Source organism: Coregonus clupeaformis, chromosome 37 (genome assembly GCF_020615455.1).
Source record: "Coregonus clupeaformis isolate EN_2021a chromosome 37, ASM2061545v1, whole genome shotgun sequence".
Taxonomy (NCBI): Eukaryota; Metazoa; Chordata; class Actinopteri; order Salmoniformes; family Salmonidae; genus Coregonus; species Coregonus clupeaformis.
The window spans coordinates 12,533,709-12,554,707 of NC_059228.1; the positions used below are offsets into that span (position 1 = coordinate 12,533,709).

A 20,999-nucleotide genomic window follows, 5' to 3' on the forward strand; every position below is an offset into this window, starting at 1 on the left:
ATCTCTTAGGATCTTTACTGGCACTAGGTTCTTACTTCCTACCATAGACACAAAACCCTCCGTAACAAAAGGTAAATACTCGGGATCAATATAGCCCTTCACATGGCTCTGGGCATGAGACAATGCGTCAGGAGTGAACTGATGTGGAACAAGCGCTGCTAACGCTATAGGCCTCGATTTACCATAAGCACCTGTACTGAATTTACCCCTAGACCTAAGAATCGGACATTCATTTTTCCAATGACCTAATTCTCGACAGTAGTGACACTCTTGACCAAAGTCAGTTTTACCACGGGTATCAGGCTCAACCCCAGTTGAATGAAACTCTGCCCGGGGAACCGAAGTATCTCGGCGAGCGAGGCCCAAATCTCTGCAAACACCCCCACTCACTCCGAATACGGGGTTCTGCAAAAAAATGTGTGTGAGTCAACACATATTCATCTGCCAAAACCGCAGCTTCAGCGACAGTCTTTATTTTTCGTTCGTTAATGTACGTCGCTATACGATCAGGGATTGTGTCCTTAAATTGTTCTAACATAATCAGATCACACAGCCCTTGGAAAGTCATAACTGCAGAGGCGGAACACCAGCGATTGAACTGTGAAGATAATATTCGCGCAAACTCAACATGAGTCTGCTGATCATCCCTTTTTAAAGTTCTAAATCGTTGGCGGTAAGCCCTCAGGAACCAATTCATAACTCTGTAACACAGCCGTTTTAACCTTCTCATAACTAACACTGTCTGCTACGCTAAGAGCTGAATATGCTTCTTGCGCTTTACCAGTCAGCACACACTGCAACATCAAAGTGCGATCAGAATCAGGCCAACTCCTAGCGTCAGCAACACGCTCAAACAATGAAAAGAATGTCTCCGGGTCCTTTTCATTAAACTGGGGCAACAACCGTAAATTCCCAACAATATCAAATGTGTCTGGATTACGACCAAAAGAGGAACGACCCCTAGGTAACTCTGGGTCACCTTCCCAGAGCAAACTCTCCCCCTGAGAGCTTTCCTTCCCTAACCAACTCTAGTCGCTCTTGTTGCAGCTTGATTTTAGCACGCTCCATATCCTGTTTAAATTCCAATTCCCTTTCATATTTTACACGATCATGCTCCATTTTAGCTTGTTCATGCTCCATTTTAGCTCTTTGTCCATTTCGTTCATGCTCCATTTTAGCTTGTTCATGCTCCATTTTAGCTTGTTCATACTCCATTTTAGATCTTTGTCCATGCTCTAGCTGTAACAGAAGCAGTTCTTTCTGCTGTTCAAAAAGAAGACTACTATGACTAACCGATGGAACGGTCATTGTAACATATCGGGGAGACAACGTGTCCTCAGCAGAGGCTGCCCCAGTGGTAACATCCAGAATACCACTCTCCATCAAATTGGCCTTCAATATTAACCTAATAGAATTTTTTAGACGTTTATCACTAATTTCAACCTTGTAGTGTTCAGCAACCTTCAACAGCTGTTCTTTAGTACATAATTCTAACAGTTCTTCTGATGGAAAGCGAATGAACTCGTCTACATTTGACGCCATAATCAGGGAAAAAAAAATTAAATATATATAGATCATAATAATCTTGCTCAACCCCTCTGCTGAGCACACCAGACACAAGAGAAATACAATCACACCGAGCACCACAGAAAAGAGCTGGGATATGGAGCTTCCCCAAAACCTACAATAACTCAACCCTAGTCTTCGTGCAGATTTGCGGTGGGTAATTACGCACTGTAGCCCGCTGGCAAGGGAATTAAACCCCCAGCACGCTGGTAGATTTCCCCAAGCCACGGATGTGCCCCCGAGACAACTGCTCAGTCCACTGACACCACACAAAAATAACAAACATTTAACCATGCCCACGTATTCCAAAACAAAACACGTCACTAAGCCTATCAGGGGAAAAAGCTATAGCTCCGGGTAGCAAATGTCACTACCCTACCCAATCTCCCACTGAGGTACACAGCCGATTGTACTCACCTCAGACCGATGTCCCAACAGCGAGTAGAGCAAGAGTTTCCAGGCTGGGCAGGGACTGGAAACTAACCAATGTACTCTCTCCAACGCAGTACAAAACCCAAAGGCAACCAATACTGGCCTATCAAACTCAAACAAACTAACAAAATTTACAAAGAAAAACCCTACAGAATTGGACATTAACTCCACGTTCTCCCAAACACAACCAGTTCAAGATCCCAGACGAAGCCCCCACTTGTCACGAACCGGCTCAAGTTCGTAACAAAAGGGAGACACGTGGAGACAAGGAGTACTCAAAGTATATATTTATTAATTAAAGTAACTAACTGAAATAACAATGGGGTGTGTAATCAGTAATCAGTAGTGTAAGTGAGTGTTTGCTTGCATAAATGTAATATAGAAAAGTGTTGATAAGTGCCAAAGCAAACAACCCAAAAAAGGCCACAAAAATATCACAACCAAAATCAAAGTATCTGCCTGGAGAGAGTCTCTCTAATGAATGTGGAAGAGGTCCATTTATCCTGGGACACACCCGGCCCAGGTGTTTCCCATGTAGCTGACGACCCTCCCAACTCCGCCCACCGACATCCTAACAAGGAAACAAGAACAAAGAGAGAATACGGCAGACAGAGTGGGAGGGTCGTCACAGTTAGTAGTCCTGCACACCCAATTAACTCATTACAACCCTTTGTTGTGTTGACACTGGTCAGTATGTCCTTTTTCAAGACCACAAAAGTCTCTGCACACTGTATATGACTATGGTAACTATTTCATGCTTTTTGTTTTCATTGTAGAAAATTGGAGACGATTTCTTGATGGACCTCTTCCAGCTGAGGAAACTACTGGACTTCATTGATGAAGATGCTTTCATTCGTGACATCGCCAATGTAAAACAGGTAGCTGCTCATTCAGTTCCACATTCTTAACATCTCAACCCTTTATTTATTTTTCCCAAAAACAGAATAATGTAGAGTTGATACAATCTGGTATCATGTCTCCAGACTTGGGAAAACCCTCTAAGTATTTCTCCACCTTTAAATCCCCCTCTGTGTGTTATTACAGGAGAACAAGCAGAAGTTTGCAGCCTACCTGGAGAAGGAGTATGAGGTGAAGATCAACCCTGAGTCCATCTTTGACATCCATGTGAAGAGAATCCATGAGTACAAGAGACAACTGCTCAACGTCCTCCACATCATCACCTTCTACAACCGTAAGAGCTCCTCCACACCTCATAATATGGGTGCCAACAGAAATCTCATACTTCAAACAACTGCACAGTGGAGACTGGTTGCACAGCCGGCATGTTCAGCAACCCAAGGTGCTCAGTGTTTTAAAATCCCTAATGATTTAAAGCCATTTAAATATTGACATTTAATTCAGCCAACTTCTATTGAGTAAATCATTGGACAAAAATCTATGTTCATTAGAACATCATGGTGGCAATGAAAGCACTTTGCTGTTTGGATAGTAATCTCTCGTGACACACTGTCATTTGGTTCTGGGCTATTTGGATAGAGATCCCAGTAGTAGGTGTACACTGCCCTCTGGCTGTGGAACAGTGAACTGAGCTGAGGGAAATGGAGTAAATTATAATAATGAAGGAAAAGTAACTAAAAACTATTTATTTACAGGGATTAAAAAGGACCCCTCTAAACACTTTGTTCCCAGGACTGTGATAATTGGAGGAAAGGTATGTAGTTAGACATCTGAGGTATATGACACAATCAGTCACCATGGAAATAGTATTTTGATTATGAAGATAAAATGTTATAACTGGTCTGTTGATTTGTTTGTAAGTGATACTTTATTCGATGTAAGATAAGTTAGTCATTCAGACATCAGATATTGTTTTTTCAATATCCAACTGTTGCCGCTGTCCTCTCTACCCAGGCTGCACCTGGCTACCACATGGCCAAAATGATCATCAAGCTGATTACGGCGGTGGGCCAGGTGGTCAACAACAACCCGGTGGTGGGGGACAGGTTAAAGGTCATCTACCTCGAGAACTACAGGGTCTCCCTAGCAGAGAAAGGTGAGAGGATGGCTTCCTTTCCTCATGTCCTCTCCTTTATGACAATCAATATGAAAGGACTAGATGGGTGTGAGGAATAGGGTTCAATCCTATCCAGTCCTGTCCGCTATCATTGAAGGAAAGAGAGGCTACTGAGAATGGAACCCGAATCCTGTTTGTATGGAGCTATGGTTTGGACTGTGGAAAGTTCCCATATAATATCAGTTGTATTAACGTCAAAAGGTTTTAATGTTGTTCTACAGTATGTCTATATGTTACTGGGTAGGATATACCTAGTATGTTTGTTGTTAAGCCCCTCCCTCTCCCTGCTGTATGTTCCAGTGATCCCTGCAGCTGACTTATCAGAGCAGATCTCCACAGCGGGAACAGAGGCCTCTGGCACTGGCAACATGAAGTTCATGCTGAACGGAGCGCTCACCATTGGCACCATGGACGGAGCCAACGTAGAGATGGCTGAGGAGGCTGGAGAGGAGAACCTCTTCATCTTCGGCATGAGGGTGGAGGATGTGGATGCCATGGACCAAACAGGGTGAGAAAGAGCTGACTGGATTGGTGTGTCAGAATGAATGGGACTTGTCATAGTCTTAGAAATAAGAGACGCAGAGGAACGGCAAACGTGCTCTCTTACAAACTGGAAAGTAGACATTTCCCTGTTCATTTTATAGGGATATTTCACCCAAATTACTAAATGACAAATAGTTTTTGGTACCAAAAACCAATATGTAAGATCGCATGGCAAATATTTACCCTGCAATGTTAGCCATCATATGGATAACCTTGCAACCTTCAAACAATGTATCTGCCCAGGTACAACGCCAGGGAGTACTACGAGCGTCTACCAGAGCTGAGGCAGGTGATTGATCAGATCCAAACTGGCTACTTCAGTCCCAAAGAGCATGAGCTCTTCAAGGATGTGGTGAACATGCTGATGAACCACGACAGGTAAGCAGAATAACAGCAGTGTTGTTAACATATCAGTGTTATTAGCATATTGTCAGCTCTTCAGAATGCAAGGATGAACTGACCCTGCTGCTGCTGTTAGCCCATAGGGCAGGGTTCCCCACTGGTGCGCCGAATTTGGCCAGTGGGTGATTTTATTTGGTCACCCCAAGTTTTCTGAGCAAAACATCTATTAATTGTTGGACATAAAAAGACTGTAAAAACACCAGAAAATTCACTCCAAGTGATTTTAATTTTGTAAATCTGTTCCAAAGTACTCCCACTCATAATAGAGAGATGTATGTGATCGTATACAAATGTAAGCAAGGTTTGTAATGTATTGGTTTAGTCAAATATTATATCTGTTTGGGCTTCTTGCGTTCAATTTGTAATTATGTTCCGGCCTACTGACCATGCGCTCAAGAAAAAAATTGGCCCGTGGCTGAATCTAGTTGATGATCCCTGCCATAGGGTACTTGATCACTGTTTTATTATCTGAAATGGATGTGATATCTCTACGTTTAAAAGCCTAAGAACTAATTTGTCACTCTGCCTCGCTTCCTCACCTCAGGTTCAAAGTGTTTGCTGACTATGAGGCCTACATCACTTGCCAAGATAGAGTCAATGAGCTATACAAGGTGGGCTATGTGTAATGGATTTCATACTATGAAAACATTTCAGAAAGCAAGTTTTAAGAACAGTTCTTGTACACTTCTGTCTATTTGAGCTTGTGATGAGGTCTGGCCCTTACTTTGACAGTTTTATTAAGTCCACCAGGGGATGCTGTCGGATATGGCTCTGTCTACCTTCATACCACCACACACTACAAAGCCATCTGTCTCTCTACCATTGGGAGGTCAGGGCAGTCAGCATGTCACATCTACCTGTCAGCAGCCCAGTCCTGGTGTTGGGTTACCATCTCATGTATTTAGTCTCATTGACAGCTGGGGCTCCTGTTGTGCTCTATGGTTGATTGGGTTGTCACAAAGTGTGCAACAATTTACAGCAAACCCCAGCACCCCATTAGCTGCTTCTATTACCAGATCCCCCTGTGGTTGAATTACCGCATCTGTTACACTTGTTTACACCTACCATTGTCTGTGTACAAAACAAGAAGAATGCAGTCGTTTGTGGCCTACATTTTGATTGTGAGCTTCCCAATTGTTTTCATTTCAGAACCCTAAAGAGTGGACAAGAACAGTGATCCGAAACATAGCTGGTTCCGGCAAGTTCTCCAGCGACCGAACCATCAGCGAGTATGCCCGGGAGATCTGGGGCGTGGAGCCATCTGACGTGAAGATCCCACCCCCCAACGAGCCCCCTGTTGAATCCCGCAAATGAGGAGCCTGTCTTCACGCTCCAGTTAGGGGAGAAGTGCTTGTGTTACCTCTCCTTGCTGTAGGTCTGTCTCATCATCAGACTTGACTCATAATCCCACCCATTACAACATTGCAGAGAGTCGGAGGCAGATCGCATGTACAAAGTCAAAACAGCCAAAGGAAGCTTGTTTGAATCTAGCCTCTGCTTACTATTACTCCTGCTAGTCTTTAACTCCACCATGTGCACTTATAATGTAGATGGCAATCCCAGTTGATCAGTAATGACCAGACAGTTTACACTGCTGAATATGATTGTCTATTGCTGACTCAGAATAATCAACCAAAATAACTCATTTTGTTTGCTACTGACTAAGACTTGTAATAGGGATTTATTTTCATCATCACTGAGAAAGCATTGCATTTCAGAGTTATAGAATGTGTACTGTGATATTTTCAGCTATATGTAATGTAAGTGCCTGGTTATCATTAATGTACCAGTTCTTGACCATAACATTGTTTCTCTCTCTTATGAATGCTATCTACAAGCAAGTGCCTGGACTAAAGCTGTAACATGCCATTGGTCTAATGGAATGTTTTGTACAATTCTACTGTATTTGATTTGAAAATGTGTAGTATACAGCTTGGGCAAAACAGTTCTGATGCTTGACTATGTCCCTTATTAGGAAAACCATGCTCAGTAGCCTGTTACAACACTCACACTTCAAACAGAGACTATGGAGCAGCTGTCACCCCAAATGGCCTTGGCGTGACTTCTGAATTGAGATAGCTACTGTATAAGCATAATCTATATTTCAGTATCACTTAAATGTCTTCGCTCTAAAGGTACTTAAAACAAAAAGCATATGCTGTGTTTATCTCAGTAACTACTTTTAAGCAGTTGTCTTTTTTTCTGCCTTGAATAAGTACTGTATCACGTCACTGCAATCATGTTAATATTATTAAATAAAGGTTACTTCACTTGTGATTATAGTGTGAGAATATCATTCTACAAGTGAGTATAGGGAACCTCAGGTAAATACACTGCTCAAAAAAATAAAGGGAACACTTAAACAACACAATGTAACTCCAAGTCAATCACACTTCTGTGAAATCAAACTGTCCACTTAGGAAGCAACACTGATTGACAAATTTCACATGCTGTTGTGCAAATGGAATAGACAACAGGTGGAAATTATAGGCAATTAGCAAGACACCCCCAATAAAGGACTGGTTTTGCAGGTGGTGACCACAGACCACTTCTCAGTTCCTATACTTCCTGGCTGATGTTTTGGTCACTTTTGAATGCTGGCGGTGCTTTCACTCTAGTGGTAGCATGAGACGGAGTCTACAACCCACACACGTGGCTCAGGTAGTGCAGCTCATCCAGGATGGCACATCAATGCGAGCTGTGGCAAGAAGGTTTGCTGTGTCTGTCACCGTAGTGTCCAGAGCATGGAGGCGCTACCAGGAGACAGGCCAGTACATCAGGAGACGTGGAGGAGGCCGTAAGAGGGCAACAACCCAGCAGCAGGACTGCTACCTCCGCCTTTGTGCAAGGAGGAGCAGGAGGAGCACTGCCAGAGCCCTGTAAAATGACCTCCAGCAGGCCACAAATGTGCATGTGTCTGCTCAAACGGTCAGAAACAGACTCCATGAGGGTGGTATGAGGGCCCGACGTCCACAGGTGGGGGTTGTGCTTACAGCCCAACACCATGCAGGACGTTTGGCATTTGCCAGAGAACACCAAGATTGGCAAATTCGCCACTGGCGCCCTTTGCTCTTCACAGATGAAAGCAGGTTCACACTGAGCACATGTGACAGACGTGACAGAGTCTGGAGACACCGTGAAGAACGTTCTGCTGCCTGCAACATCCTCCAGCATGACCGGTTTGGCGGTGGGTCAGTCATCGTGTGGGGTGGCATTTCTTTGGGGGGCCGCACAGCCCTCCATGTGCTCGCCAGAGGTAGCCTGACTGCCATTAGGTACGGAGATGAGATCCTCAGACCCCTTGTGAGACCATATGCTGGTGCGGTTGGCCCTGGGTTCCTCCTAATGCAAGACAATGCTAGACCTCATGTGGCTGGAGTGTGTCAGCAGTTCCTGCAAGAGGAAGGCATTGATGCTATGGACCGCCCGTTCCCCAGACCTGAATCCAATTGAGCACATCTGGGACATCATGTCTCGCTCCATCCACCAACGCCACGTTGCACCACAGACTGTCCAGGAGTTGGCGGATGCTTTAGTCCAGGTCTGGGAGATCCCTCAGGAGACCATCCGCCACCTCATCAGGAGCATGCCCAGGCGTTGTAGGGAGGTCATACAGGCACGTGGAGGCCACACACACTACTGAGCCTCATTTTGACTTGTTTTAAGGACATTACATCAAAGTTGGATCAGCCTGTAGTGTGGTTTTCCACTTTAATTTTGAGGGTGACTCCAAATCCAGACCTCCATGGGTTGATACATTTGATTTCCATTGATAATTTTTGTGTGATTTTGTTGTCAGCACATTCAACTATGTAAAGAAAAAAGTATTTAATACGATTATTTCATTCATTCAGATCTAGGATGTGTTATTTTAGTGTTCCCTTTATTTTTTTGAGCAGTGTAGTCAAACTGCACTGGCAGCCTGTTGTTGGTCTGTTGTGGTCTGCCATGTCTCTCCACCCCTCTGCATCCTGGCCTGCTTCTCAAACATGGCTCCAACAGTAGTGTTCTTCCTCCCACACCCTCTCTCACCAAGCCTGTTTCTGGTTTGTGGGGACTATCACAACTACAGCATGACAGTTTTGCCTAGAGTATGTTTTCAAAGGCGGCATCTACACAGGCTGCCCAATTCTGATATTTTTTTCACTAATTGGTTTCACAGATCAGCTCTGAAAAAGCTCTGATGCAAAAACTCTGATTGGCCAAAAGACCAATTAGTGGAAGAAATATCAGAATTGGGCTGCCTGTGTAAACACAGCCCATGTGGTATTGCCACTTGATCCAGATACTCAACTCCCAATACCAGTATTTAAAGCTAGAATCCTTAATTGAAACAAAGCGTAAAAAGCTGAGGGATAGGCCTAGAGAAATGTAACTGCTCAAATTCATAAACTGAGCTATGGATGCAAGAACTGACCATCCACGTGACATTCTTCACATTGTCATTTCTCAGTCCAAGGAAGGAATTAGATGAGTAGAGGTTCAAAAAGTAAACCACTTCATGTTTTTAATTCAATTAAGTTTATTCCATTACTTAACAAGCATATGTACATAATTATTTGTATGTCCGGTATAGTAGATACCAAAAAAGTTGTGGGAATTGTAAACCATTCAAATACTAGCAAGAAAATCAAGATGTTTTCAAATAATAGGCCATTTTCTGATTTTGAACTACTATAGACATGAAAAGGATCAATGTTGACTATGTAGGCTCCAACATGAGTTGTCAACAGTTGTCACACTCTTAACCAGACACTTGTGAGGTATATTCAATCTACCAGCCCACATGCGTTACTGAGTCACTCGTTTCTACACACGGCAAGATATATTGCAAAGGGCAGCAGACATCATGTACATTACTGGAAAAGGTCAAATGAGAAATCAACAAGCACAATTTGCCAATGCCCCTTCACTGACAAGAAGCAATACAAGCAAACTTCACTTTTCACATTAAAGTTAGATGATATCATTGTATTAAAAGGGCTTAGAGAAGTTAACTCAAAGAGCCTGGTTTAGTTAATCAAGATGAGAGCTCCACTGCACTGCAGACCAGTCTTCTTTAAGAGTGGAGGTGAAGTCTCTGCTTATGGCGGGTAAATGACAACAGTCAAACAGCCTACCCTGCAAATTTGAATTGCTAATTTAAAACATGTCTTTCCTCCACAATGGCTCCACTTGAGTAGGTGATTAAAAAGATGCCCTCCTTTGTAAATTGCATATCTGAAAAGCACACATACCTGTACAAAATAATGATTTAGTTTTAATCTCATCAGATTGCTTCGCAGCTTAAATAGTTGTCATCTGAGATAATCATAAAATATTTCCACTAACTGGGAAATGTCTAGTCTCTCACTAACAATACTCATCCATTTGTACATGCATATATAAATACATCTTATTTCTCAATTGGAGGGGATATATATTTATTCGGTTTCCCCTACAGTACGTCCACTTTAACAGTTGATCATTTCCATTCCAAAGCTATAGAACAGCTGACCATTTACCCTGTATCTCTCCCTTTACCCTTCTTACATTGTGTGATTAAATAACTTAAGTACAGACTGACAATCTGAGGCCACTTCCTAAACTGATGCATTTCATACAATGCATTGCATTCCCAACAAGAGATAACTCATTTTGGATGACCTGATGGCCATACCATCCATCATATTGCTTTAGTGCAGAGAAAGGGGAAAATGACCACCAAAATATATAACTGGCCACTCACCATTCATTAAATAACAAAATGTTATACAGTGTATACAATTTGATAAATTAAGAAAGTGTAGAACAGCCAATGGAAAATAATAGAAATTGTGTACTTTGGTAATGCTTGTTTGGAATTTATTGACCAGTGTGGGGTAGGCCTAATTGAAGAGAAACCAGTCAGCATTAACTAGTAGGACACTGGATGTGCAAAAAGTAACATTGGGGTCATTTACTGTATACTCAGCAGTGTTCAGTGCATTGGATGGATGGGCACACTGACGTTCCCAGACTGCAGGTGCTGCCCAGCCACACTCCTCTCTGGCTCCGTCCTACATTAATTATGGTTCCACCGATCAACTGCTATCAAGTCAAAGAGAACATAATACAGTCTTTAGTCATTTTTTCCTCTGACCACACCAATGGAATATGCACTGTCACTCACACACCACTTTCTAAGATTGAACATGAATAATCACTAGCTGGTGTAACAGTGTTGCTTCCGTCCCTCTCCTCGCCCCTACCTGGGCTTGAACCAGGGACCCTCTGCACACATCGACAACAGTCACCCTCGAAGCACCGTTACCCGTCGCTCCACAAAAGCCGCGGCCCTTGCAGAGCAAGGGAAACAACTACTTCAAGGTCTCGGAGCGAGTGACGTCACCGATTGAAACGCTACTAGTGCGCACCGCTAACTAGCTAGCCATTTCACACCGGTTACACTCACCCCCCTTTTGACCTCCTCCTTTTCCGCAGCAACCAGTGATCCGGGTCACGGCACCAATGTAACAATGTTGCTTCCGTCCCTCTCCTCGCCCCTACCTGGGCTTGAACCAGGGACCCTCTGCACACATCAACAACAGTCACCCTCGAAGCACCGTTACCCGTCGCTCCACAAAAGCCGCGGCCCTTGCAGAGCAAGGGAAACAACTACTTCAAGGTCTCAGAGCGAGTGACGTCACCGATTGAAACGCTACTAGTGCGCACCGCTAACTAGCTAGCCATTTCACACCGGTTACACTCACCCCCCTTTTGACCTCCTCCTTTTCCGCAGCAACCAGTGATCCGGGTCACGGCACCAATGTAACAATGTTGCTTCCGTCCCTCTCCTCGCCCCTACCTGGGCTTGAACCAGGGACCCTCTGCACACATCAACAACAGTCACCCTCGAAGCACCGTTACCCATCGCTCCACAAAAGCCGCGGCCCTTGCAGAGCAAGGGAAACAACTACTTCAAGGTCTCAGAGCGAGTGACGTCACCAATTGAAACGCTACTAGTGCGCACCGCTAACTAGCTAGCCATTTCACACCGGTTACACTGGCAAAGAGGAGGGTGAACGTGTTTTAGCACTAAGATTTGGAATTAAAATGGACATTTCCATTATGTCTTCTCAGCTTGGGTAAACACTTTACTATGCACCGGATCATTAATATGGTATTTTTGCTTTGGAGGTAGGCTATAATTGGCAAGTGGAAACCATATTTCTTAAACCTTAGCTCTTCAGTTAATTTCCTCCCTGATATCTTAAAATTCATGAGCTTGCCCTGAAGCGTCCTAAGGGGTTCTAAAATAAAGTGACCAGTCTTCTCTTTTAGAAGGCAAATAATGATACTGTCAAGCCCAAAACCAATATTTGATCAAATGTATCATATTTAATTCACGTTATATATTTCCTTAAATAGAAAAAAGTTAAGAGTCCAAAACTTCTTATCTGAGATCAGTCAAATATAAAAGATAGACATTTAAATCATGATCGGTAATGTAACAACAAAAATAAAATTGGGAAAATAAACAGGTTAAAAGATCCACTGGACTGGTATTGACAGATAATTTGCTCTTAGCTGCAGATTAGTTGTAAAATGAAGACCCTTCTCCTTCCTCGCCCTGTGGGTGAATGTATATAACCCCAAACATTTAGCAATTAAAAACACTGCTTCCCTGCTCGATCCACTGTTCTTCCCACTCCATGAGGTTTGACGTCTTGGCTCCTTAAAATGTGTGCATATTTCATCTTCTTTGTGCTCAAGCCATCCTCTTGGTTTGTGTAACCTTGACAACATGCCAAGCCAGTTGTCCATCCTTCTCTCTTTGCCAGTGTTCCATTTATGTCTTGCAGGAATTTTAGGTGTCAAAGGAATGCTAAATAAAGGAATGGATGCATCTTCTTCAGTCCATGCGTGTACATTTCAATGTTTTATGAGATATGTACACACCAACCATAAAGCATACAGTGGAAGAGTTTCAGTGTGTGTGCCAGAGAATGTGTGTGTGTGGGGGTGGTGTAAGAGGAAACAATGGACAGGTCGAAATGTTCTCGTCAGTTATGCATGGGGATGAGTCGTGCCAAGGAAGTCACTGGAAGAAAAATTAAATCAAACAGAATTACGTTTAGCACAACTCAGTACAAAGGAGGCTAAGAAAGTAGACACCTACTGTACAACTAATTGCCTACATTTAATAATTTCTACTCAGTTGGCCTAAGGTCAAGACACAAATTGTCAACAGTGAAACACTCCTTACTACTGTGTATATGTGCGCAGCTGGTCTAGCTGCTTTACCTGAGTATGTGTGGCAGCTCAGGACTCCTGTAAATGAACTTGTGCTTGTAGGCCAGAGAGACAGGAAAGGGGATGAACTGGAGCTTGTGTCCACTCAGGCTCTTGGACTTGGAAGCAATGTCGTACAGCTGAAAGGGGGAAGGAGCCAAACACAATGGAGTTATGGGAGGCTTGTGTTCAGTCCAGTTTAAAAGAATAGCAAATAGACCTGGCCCTGCTGTGAACTATGACTGTTCTGTGCTACAGAGCGTTAGTAGTGATGAACATTTGAGGGGTTCATTTTATTTTATTGTTTTAAAGCCAATGAAATAGATTACCAATAAATTAAAAACAGAATAGTAATAAAAAAAATCAAATGAATTCCATTTCTGTGTTTTCCTTCACTGCTATAATACAGTAGCGTGACTCAAATCTGAGTCTGTAAATGAAAGGGATAGTTTGGAATTTTGGCAATGAAGTCCTTTATCAACTTACCCATAGTCAGATGAACTTGTCGATACCATTTTAATGTCTGTGTCCAGTATGAATTAAGTTGGAGGTAGTTTCACGAGCCAATGCTAACTAATGTTAGCGCAATGACTGGAAGTATATGGGAATAGCTAGCATGCTTCCAGTCATTGTGCTAATGTTTGTTAGCATTGACTCGCGAAACGACCTCCAAATTCATTCATAATGGATGCTGACACATAAAAATGGTATCCACGAGTACACCGGACTCTGGGGAAGTAGATAAAGTCTACAAAAAATTTTGCTCCGAGGTTCGAACTTAACAACTAAGCTGAAATTAATACTGGCATATACAGAATTGATTTTCAAAATATGATTTTTTAAATCATAAATTTTGGGAGTCATACATACATAGATACATACATATAGTGAGGGAAAAAAGTATTTGATCCCCTGCTGATATGTACGTTTGCCCACTGACAAAGACAGAATAACAACAAAAAAATCCAGAAAAACGCATGTCAAAAATGTTATAAATTGATTTGCATTTTAATGAGGGAAATAAGTATTTGACCCCTCTGCAAAACATGATTTAGTACTTGGTGGCAAAACCCTTGTTGGCAATCACAGAGGTCAGACGTTTCTTGTAGTTGGCCACCAGGTTTGCACACATCTCAGGAGGGATTTTGTCCCACTCCTCTTTGCAGATCTTCTCCAAGTCATTAAGGTTTCGAGGCTGACGTTTGGCAACTCGAACCTTCAGCTCCCGCCACAGATTTTCTATGGGATTAAGGTCTGGAGACTGGCTAGGCCACCCCAGGACCTTAATGTGCTTCTTCTTGAGCCACTCCTTTGTTGCCTTGGCCGGGTGTTTTGGGCCATTTTCAATGCCCTGGCTGAGGGAAGGAGGTTCTCACCCAAGATTTGACGGTACATGGTGCCGTCCATCGTCCCTTTGATGCGGTGAAGTTGTCCTGTCCCCTTAGCAGAAAAACACACCCAAAGCATACTGTTTCCACCTCCATGTTTGACGGTGGGGATGGTGTTCTTGGGGGTCATAGGCAGCATTCCTCCTCCTCCAAACACGGCGAGTTGAGTTGATGCCAAAGAGCTCGATTTTGGTCTCATCTGACCACAACACTTTCACCCAGTTCTCCTCTGAATCATCAAAATCCAAAAAATCACATTGTATGATTTGTAAGTAATTAATTTGCATTTTATTGCATGACATAAGTATTTGATACATCAGAAAAGCAGAATTTTATATTTGGTACAGAAACCTTTGTTTGCAATTACAGAGATCATACGTTTCCTGTAGGTCTTGACCAGGTTTGCACACACTGCAGCAGGGATTTTGGCCCACTCCTCCATACAGACCTTCTCCAGATCCTTCAGGTTTCGGGGCTGTCGCTGGGCAATACGGACTTTCAGCTCCCTCCAAAGATGTTCTATTGGGTTCAGGTCTGGAGACTGGCTAGGCCACTCCAGGACCTTGAGATGCTTCTTACGGAGCCACTCCTTAGTTGCCCTGGCTGTGTGTTTCGGGTCGTTGTCATGCTGGAAGACCCAGCCACGACCCATCTTCAATGCTCTTACTGAGGGAAGGAGGTTGTTGGCCAAGATCTCGCGATACATGGCCCCATCCATCCTCCCCTCAATACGGTGCAGTTGTCCTGTTCCCTTTGCAGAAAAGCATCCCCAAAGAATGATGTTTCCACCTCCATGCTTGGGATGGTGTTCTTGGGGTTGTACTCATCCTTCTTCTTCCTCCAAACACGGCGAGTGGAGTTTAGACCAAAAAGCTATATTTTTGTCTCATCAGACAACATGACCTTCTCCCATTCCTCCTCTGGATCATCCAGATGGTCATTGGCAAACTTCAGACGGGCCTGGACATGCGCTGGCTTGAGCAGGGGGACCTTGCGTGCGCTGCAGGATTTTAATCCATGACTGCGTAGTGTGTTACTAATGGTTTTCTTTGAGACTGTGGTCCCAGCTCTCTTCAGGTCATTGACCAGGTCCTGCCGTGCAGTTCTGGGCTGATCCCTCACGTTCCTCATGATCATTGATGCCCCACGAGGTGAGATCTTGCATGGAGCCCCAGACCGAGGGTGATTGACCGTCATCTTGAACTTCTTCCATTTTCTAATAATTGAGCCAACAGTTGTTGCCTTCTCACCAAGCTGCTTGCCTATTGTCCTGTAGCCCATCCCAGCCTTGTGCAGGTCTACAATTTTATCCCTGATGTCCTTACACAGCTCTTTGGTCTTGGCCATTGTGGAGAGGTTGGAGTCTGTTTGATTGAGTGTGTGGACAGGTGTCTTTTATACAGGTAACGAGTTCAAACATGTTTAGGTAATACAGGTAATGAGTGGAGAACAGGAGGGCTTCTTAAAGAAAAACTAACAGGTCTGTGAGAGCCGGAATTCTTACTGGTTGGTAGGTGATCAAATACTTATGTCATGCAATAAAATGCAAATTAATTACTTAAAAATCATACAATGTGATTTTCTGGATTTTTGTTTTAGATTCCGTCTCTCACAGTTGAAGTGTACCTATGATAAAAATTACAGACCTCTACATGCTTTGTAAGTAGGAAAACCTGCAAAATCGGCAGTGTATCAAATACTTGTTCTCTCCACTGTATATACCTATACATATACACACACACACACACACACACACACACACACATATATATATATATATATATATATATATATATATATATATATTGCACAGGATATTAATGACCTGTATTAAATCATCTATGAAATGAACTTTGTTTTTTTTGGTAGATCAAATAGTTTCCTGTGTCCTCTGCAAAAGGAGGACCAGATGAAGGCTGTGCGAGGTCGCGATGATGTGGATGACTTTTATGAAGCCCAAAGTAAAAGGGATACCTTCTTCCCTAGATGAAAGGGCACGACTGAGTCATCCTCGGCATGAAGGATAAGCAATGGACAGGATATGTGGTCCACACTACAAAAGAGAAGCAACAAGCTAAAATTACATTCAAGTCTCTGAAGATCTTGGAGTGTCTGAACATGCATGGTTGCTAGTATGTTAATGGCCCTACGGTCCTTATACTATACTAGTGCTTGGCGACTCCACGAGAAAGTACTGCACAAAGAAAGTCTTGACAGAGTTGAATGAATGTCCTCTGTAGGCCACCTACAATACAAGACTGACTTTCCCAGAGTTAGCCCCCTCAGCACATACCAGAGGACATGGAGAAAAGGCATGGACAGCGCTTGGGTCGGCCATGTTCAGACTATGCCTCTGCTCTTTAACATGCAAACAAGCAGTCTTTTAATCTGTTGATATAACATTTGATACAAGGGTTTGACCTCTTGATGAATGGTTGTGTGTCAGAGAGGTCTAATTGACCCAACAAGCAGTTTGTGTGAAGACGCAATCTTGAAAACATGAGCAGGAACAAGTGACATGGCACTCTGCTTTGAATCTTACGTTAAACTAAATGGTCTGGAAAGAATCAAGTTCAACCTACTTTTCATCACTGGCAAATCGAATGTCATTTGCTGATATGGTATCTAAAAAGAACCATTCAAAGCCTGGAAGGTATCGGTAGACCTACAAGAAGCAATGACACAGACGGTAGCTAATAATATAAATAAACGTTACATCAAATACAATTAAATAAGATTCAACATGTAGTCAAGGGATTAAGAGGAAATGCTTGCCATAGAGAAGGGATGGCTCTTGGCCTCCTCTCGGATGTTGGTGAATGGAGATTCCAAGACTAAGGAGTCTGGGGGCATCCCTGGAAAATAGAAGAATGTCATTCAAATCAAACCAACCATCATGAAAAATAACCATACTTATCTAAGATGTATAAATAAATTGCCTTGAATTCATTTCATTCAGGCATTCACTTCCTTGAATAAAGCAGTCATAACTAGCCACTTTCTGTGACCCTGTAACCCAGTCAGAGGGGTGTGAAAAATTAAAGCTGTGGACACTTGAGCTACCACTGGAAGAAAAGCCTTTGCGTCTGGTGTGTTCAGGCCAACAGCCAATGAGTTAGTTCCTCCGGTAGTACACAACACAACACCAAGCCTGAGTTCATGTTTCTCTCACTTGCTAGGATCTGACCAGTGATTGAATATACTTGAAAATGGGCAGAAGCCTAATACTGTATGACCATATGATTATTATGCCTAACCTGTATTGGCCATTGGGTGAGGAATGCTTGTAAAAGTCCATGGTGGACCCAAGCATGTGACCCAAGCATGTGACCCTCAAACTTAATGTTACATAAGTGTCAATATTTTGTCAAACTTTTCAGAATCCCTCTCTGGATTCTCTAAGTACCAAACACAAGAGGGTAAGTTGACCCACTTTATTTAAACTCTAAAAACAGCACAGGTATATGGGTCTTTCCACCAATTAGGTGCCTTTTGAGTGGTGTAACTAGGTGAATTTAAATTTAAATTCCACCTTATTTTAACATTGTCATAAAGAGCACGTTCAACTTTTTAAAAAAAAACTCTCCACCCCCCATCTCAAGAGGTAAAAATAAATTATAATACTATAGTAAATGCCTATTAAGTGCCAAATAAAGTAACAGGATTGAAGAGTTCTTCATCTTGAATCAGCCATGGCAGGGGGAATGGAAGCTTGTTGTGTGCAACAGGGAGGGGTATTTGAATGCAAGCTTTAAAAAACTAATTGAAAGTGTTAAAACATTTCTAGCTTGTCCATCTATGGATAACAGGGTTGACGTCTTATGCTCGACCTGCAAAATCTTCCACCACAAAACGGCCAAAAAGAGTAGAACCAGCTCACCTGCTTTTACACTGTGATTTGAGTATTAGACGTTCAATGTCTCTTGAAAAAAATACTTTAAAAGGAATAGTTTCACCATATTAAAACGAGAGTTCAGTTCACTTAACAGCGTTGACTTTAAAATTAGGGAATAGTTAAAAAGATTATGAATCACTAATAACATGAATAAAAAAAATTGTCTTCAGAAATGACTTTGTCAAAGCAACAAAATAACTAGGGCTTTAAAATGATGGTGAAAACTTAGAGAAATGTTGGGGTTAAGTGGGTTAAAATCTTCCTAGAAGTCAGAGGATGCAAAATGCAAAATGCTGAATGTTGTTACGTTAGCAAGTCTTTATTCATCTTAAAAATATGATTTATTGCATTTTAAATGTGGTCCATCTTAAAAGACTTGCTAACGTCCAATTTGTAAGTCGCTCTGGATAAGAGCGTCTGCTAAATGACGTAAATGTAAATGTAAATGTAAAAGGGCACTTCATTTAATATAACAGACTATTACAATTCTGTATTTGTGCACAATTTCCACTTAAAATATAAAAAGGGACAAAAAGGCACTCATTTCGTGGAACAACCCATATAACACCTTAATTCTAAGAATGATACTTTATTTAAACCCCCCCAAAATTGTGACTTGTTTTTCTAATACATTTTGTTGCGTGATACACGCAGCACCTGCACTCACTAAAGGCTATATAAATCAAGAATATACAGTGCATTCGGAAAGTATTCAGACCCCTTGACATTTTACACATTTTGTTACGTTATAGCCTTATTCTAAAATTGATTAAATATTATTTTTTCCTCATCAATCTACACACAATACCCCATAATGACAAACCCAAAACAGTTTTAGAAATCTTTGCAAATGTATTTTTTTTTTTTTAAACAACTGAAATATCACATTTACATAAGTATTCAGACCCTTTACTCAGCACCTTTGGCAGCAATTACAGCCTTGAGTCTTCTTGGGTTTGATGCTACAAGCTTGGCACACCTGTATTTGGGAAGTTTCTCCCATTCTTCTCTGTATATCCTCTCAAGCTCTGTCAGATTGCATGGGGAGCGTCGCTGCACAGCTATTTTCAGGTCTCTTCAGAGATATTCGATCGGGTTCAAGTCCGGGCTCTGGCTGGGCTACTCAAGGACATTCAGAGACTTGTCCAGAAAGTCACTCCTGCGTTTTCTTGGCTGTGTGCTTAGGGTCGTTGTCCTGTTGGAAGGTGAACCTTCCCCTCAGTAAGGTCCTGAGCAGGTTTTCATCAAGGATCTCTCTGTACTTTACTCTGTTCATCTTTCCCTCAATCCTGACTAGTCTCCCAGTCCCTGCCGCTGAAAAACATCCCCACAGCATGATGCTGCCACCACCATGCTTCACCATTGGGATGGTGCCTGGTTTCCTCCAGATGTGACGCTTGGCATTCAGGCCAAAGAGTTCAATCTTGGTTTCATGAGACCAGATAATCTTGTTTCTCATGGTCTGAGAGTCTTTTAGGTGCCTTTTGGCAAACTCCAAGCGGGCTGTTGTGCCTTTTACTGAGGAGTGGCTTCCGTCTGGCCACCCTACCATAAAAAGGCCTGATTGGTGGAGTGCTGCAGAGATGGTTGTCCTTCTGGAAGGTTCTCCCATCTCCACAGAGGAACTCTGGAGCTGTCAGAGTGAACATCGGGTTCTTGGTCACCTCCCTGACCAAGGCCCTTCTCCCCCGATTGCTCAGTTTGGCCGGGCGGTCAGCTCTAGGAAGAGTCTTGGTGTTTACAAACATCTATTTAAGAATGATGGAGGCTACTGTGTTCTTGGGGACCTTCAATGCTGCAGACATTTTTTGGTACACTTCCCCAGATCTGTCCCTCGAAACAATCCTGTCTCGGAGCTCTACTGACAATTCCTTCTACCTCATGGCTTGGTTTTTGCTCTGACATACACTGTCAACTGTGGAACCTTATATAGACAGGTGTGTGCCTTTCCAAATCATGTCCAATCAATTGAATTTACCACAGGTGGACTCCAATCAAGGTTTAGAAACATCAAGGATGATCAATGGAAACAGGATGCACCCAAGCTCAATTTTGAGTCTCATAACAAAGGGTATCTGTTTTTTATTCATTATGGGGTATTCTGTGTAGATTGATGAGAATATATGAAAAAGTATTTGCCCCCTTTCTAATTTTCTCTACTTTTGCATATTTGTGATACTGAATGTTATCAGATCTTCAACCAAAACCTAATATTAGATAAAAGGGAACATAAGTGAACAAATAACACAACAATTACATATTTATTTCATAAACAAAGTTATGCAACACCCAATTCCCCTGTGTGAAAAAGTAATTGCCCCCTTACACTCAATAACTGGTTGTGCCACCTTTAGCTGCAATGACATGGTTCCAGTAATGCCTGGCGAAAACCAAACTCTGCATTCCACAGTAAGAACATCATACCAAAAGGTCAAGCATGGTGGTGGTGTGATGGTTTGGGGATGCTATGCTGCCTCAGGACCTG

The 20,999-nt window shown here is 42.6% G+C and overlaps 2 protein-coding genes across 3 annotated transcripts in view; one reads left to right on the plus strand and one right to left on the minus strand.

Annotated features, from left to right (window-relative positions):
• The window catches only part of LOC121553745 (glycogen phosphorylase, brain form), a 35,509-nt gene extending 28,254 nt beyond the window's left edge, over positions 1 to 7,255 (plus strand). The window contains exons 13-20 of the mRNA XM_045211541.1: positions 2,775 to 2,876; positions 3,043 to 3,190; positions 3,612 to 3,670; positions 3,871 to 4,012; positions 4,334 to 4,541; positions 4,820 to 4,954; positions 5,523 to 5,589; positions 6,128 to 7,255. Coding sequence (XP_045067476.1) covers positions 2,775 to 2,876; positions 3,043 to 3,190; positions 3,612 to 3,670; positions 3,871 to 4,012; positions 4,334 to 4,541; positions 4,820 to 4,954; positions 5,523 to 5,589; positions 6,128 to 6,292 — 1,026 coding nt within the window. The 3' untranslated portion in view covers positions 6,293 to 7,255. The remainder of the gene's footprint in view (positions 1 to 2,774; positions 2,877 to 3,042; positions 3,191 to 3,611; positions 3,671 to 3,870; positions 4,013 to 4,333; positions 4,542 to 4,819; positions 4,955 to 5,522; positions 5,590 to 6,127) is intronic.
• A 4,674-nt stretch (positions 7,256 to 11,929) lies between these two features.
• Positions 11,930 to 20,999, minus strand: part of LOC121553627 (lysophosphatidylserine lipase ABHD12) — a 42,003-nt gene continuing 32,933 nt past the window's right edge. For both annotated transcript variants that reach the window (XM_041866885.1, XM_041866886.1), the window contains 5 exons: positions 17,395 to 17,474; positions 17,202 to 17,284; positions 16,594 to 16,672; positions 13,244 to 13,371; positions 11,930 to 13,040 (listed from right to left, as the gene is read on the minus strand). In XM_041866885.1, coding sequence (XP_041722819.1) covers positions 13,007 to 13,040; positions 13,244 to 13,371; positions 16,594 to 16,672; positions 17,202 to 17,284; positions 17,395 to 17,474 — 404 coding nt within the window. In that variant the 3' untranslated portion in view covers positions 11,930 to 13,006. The remainder of the gene's footprint in view (positions 13,041 to 13,243; positions 13,372 to 16,593; positions 16,673 to 17,201; positions 17,285 to 17,394; positions 17,475 to 20,999) is intronic.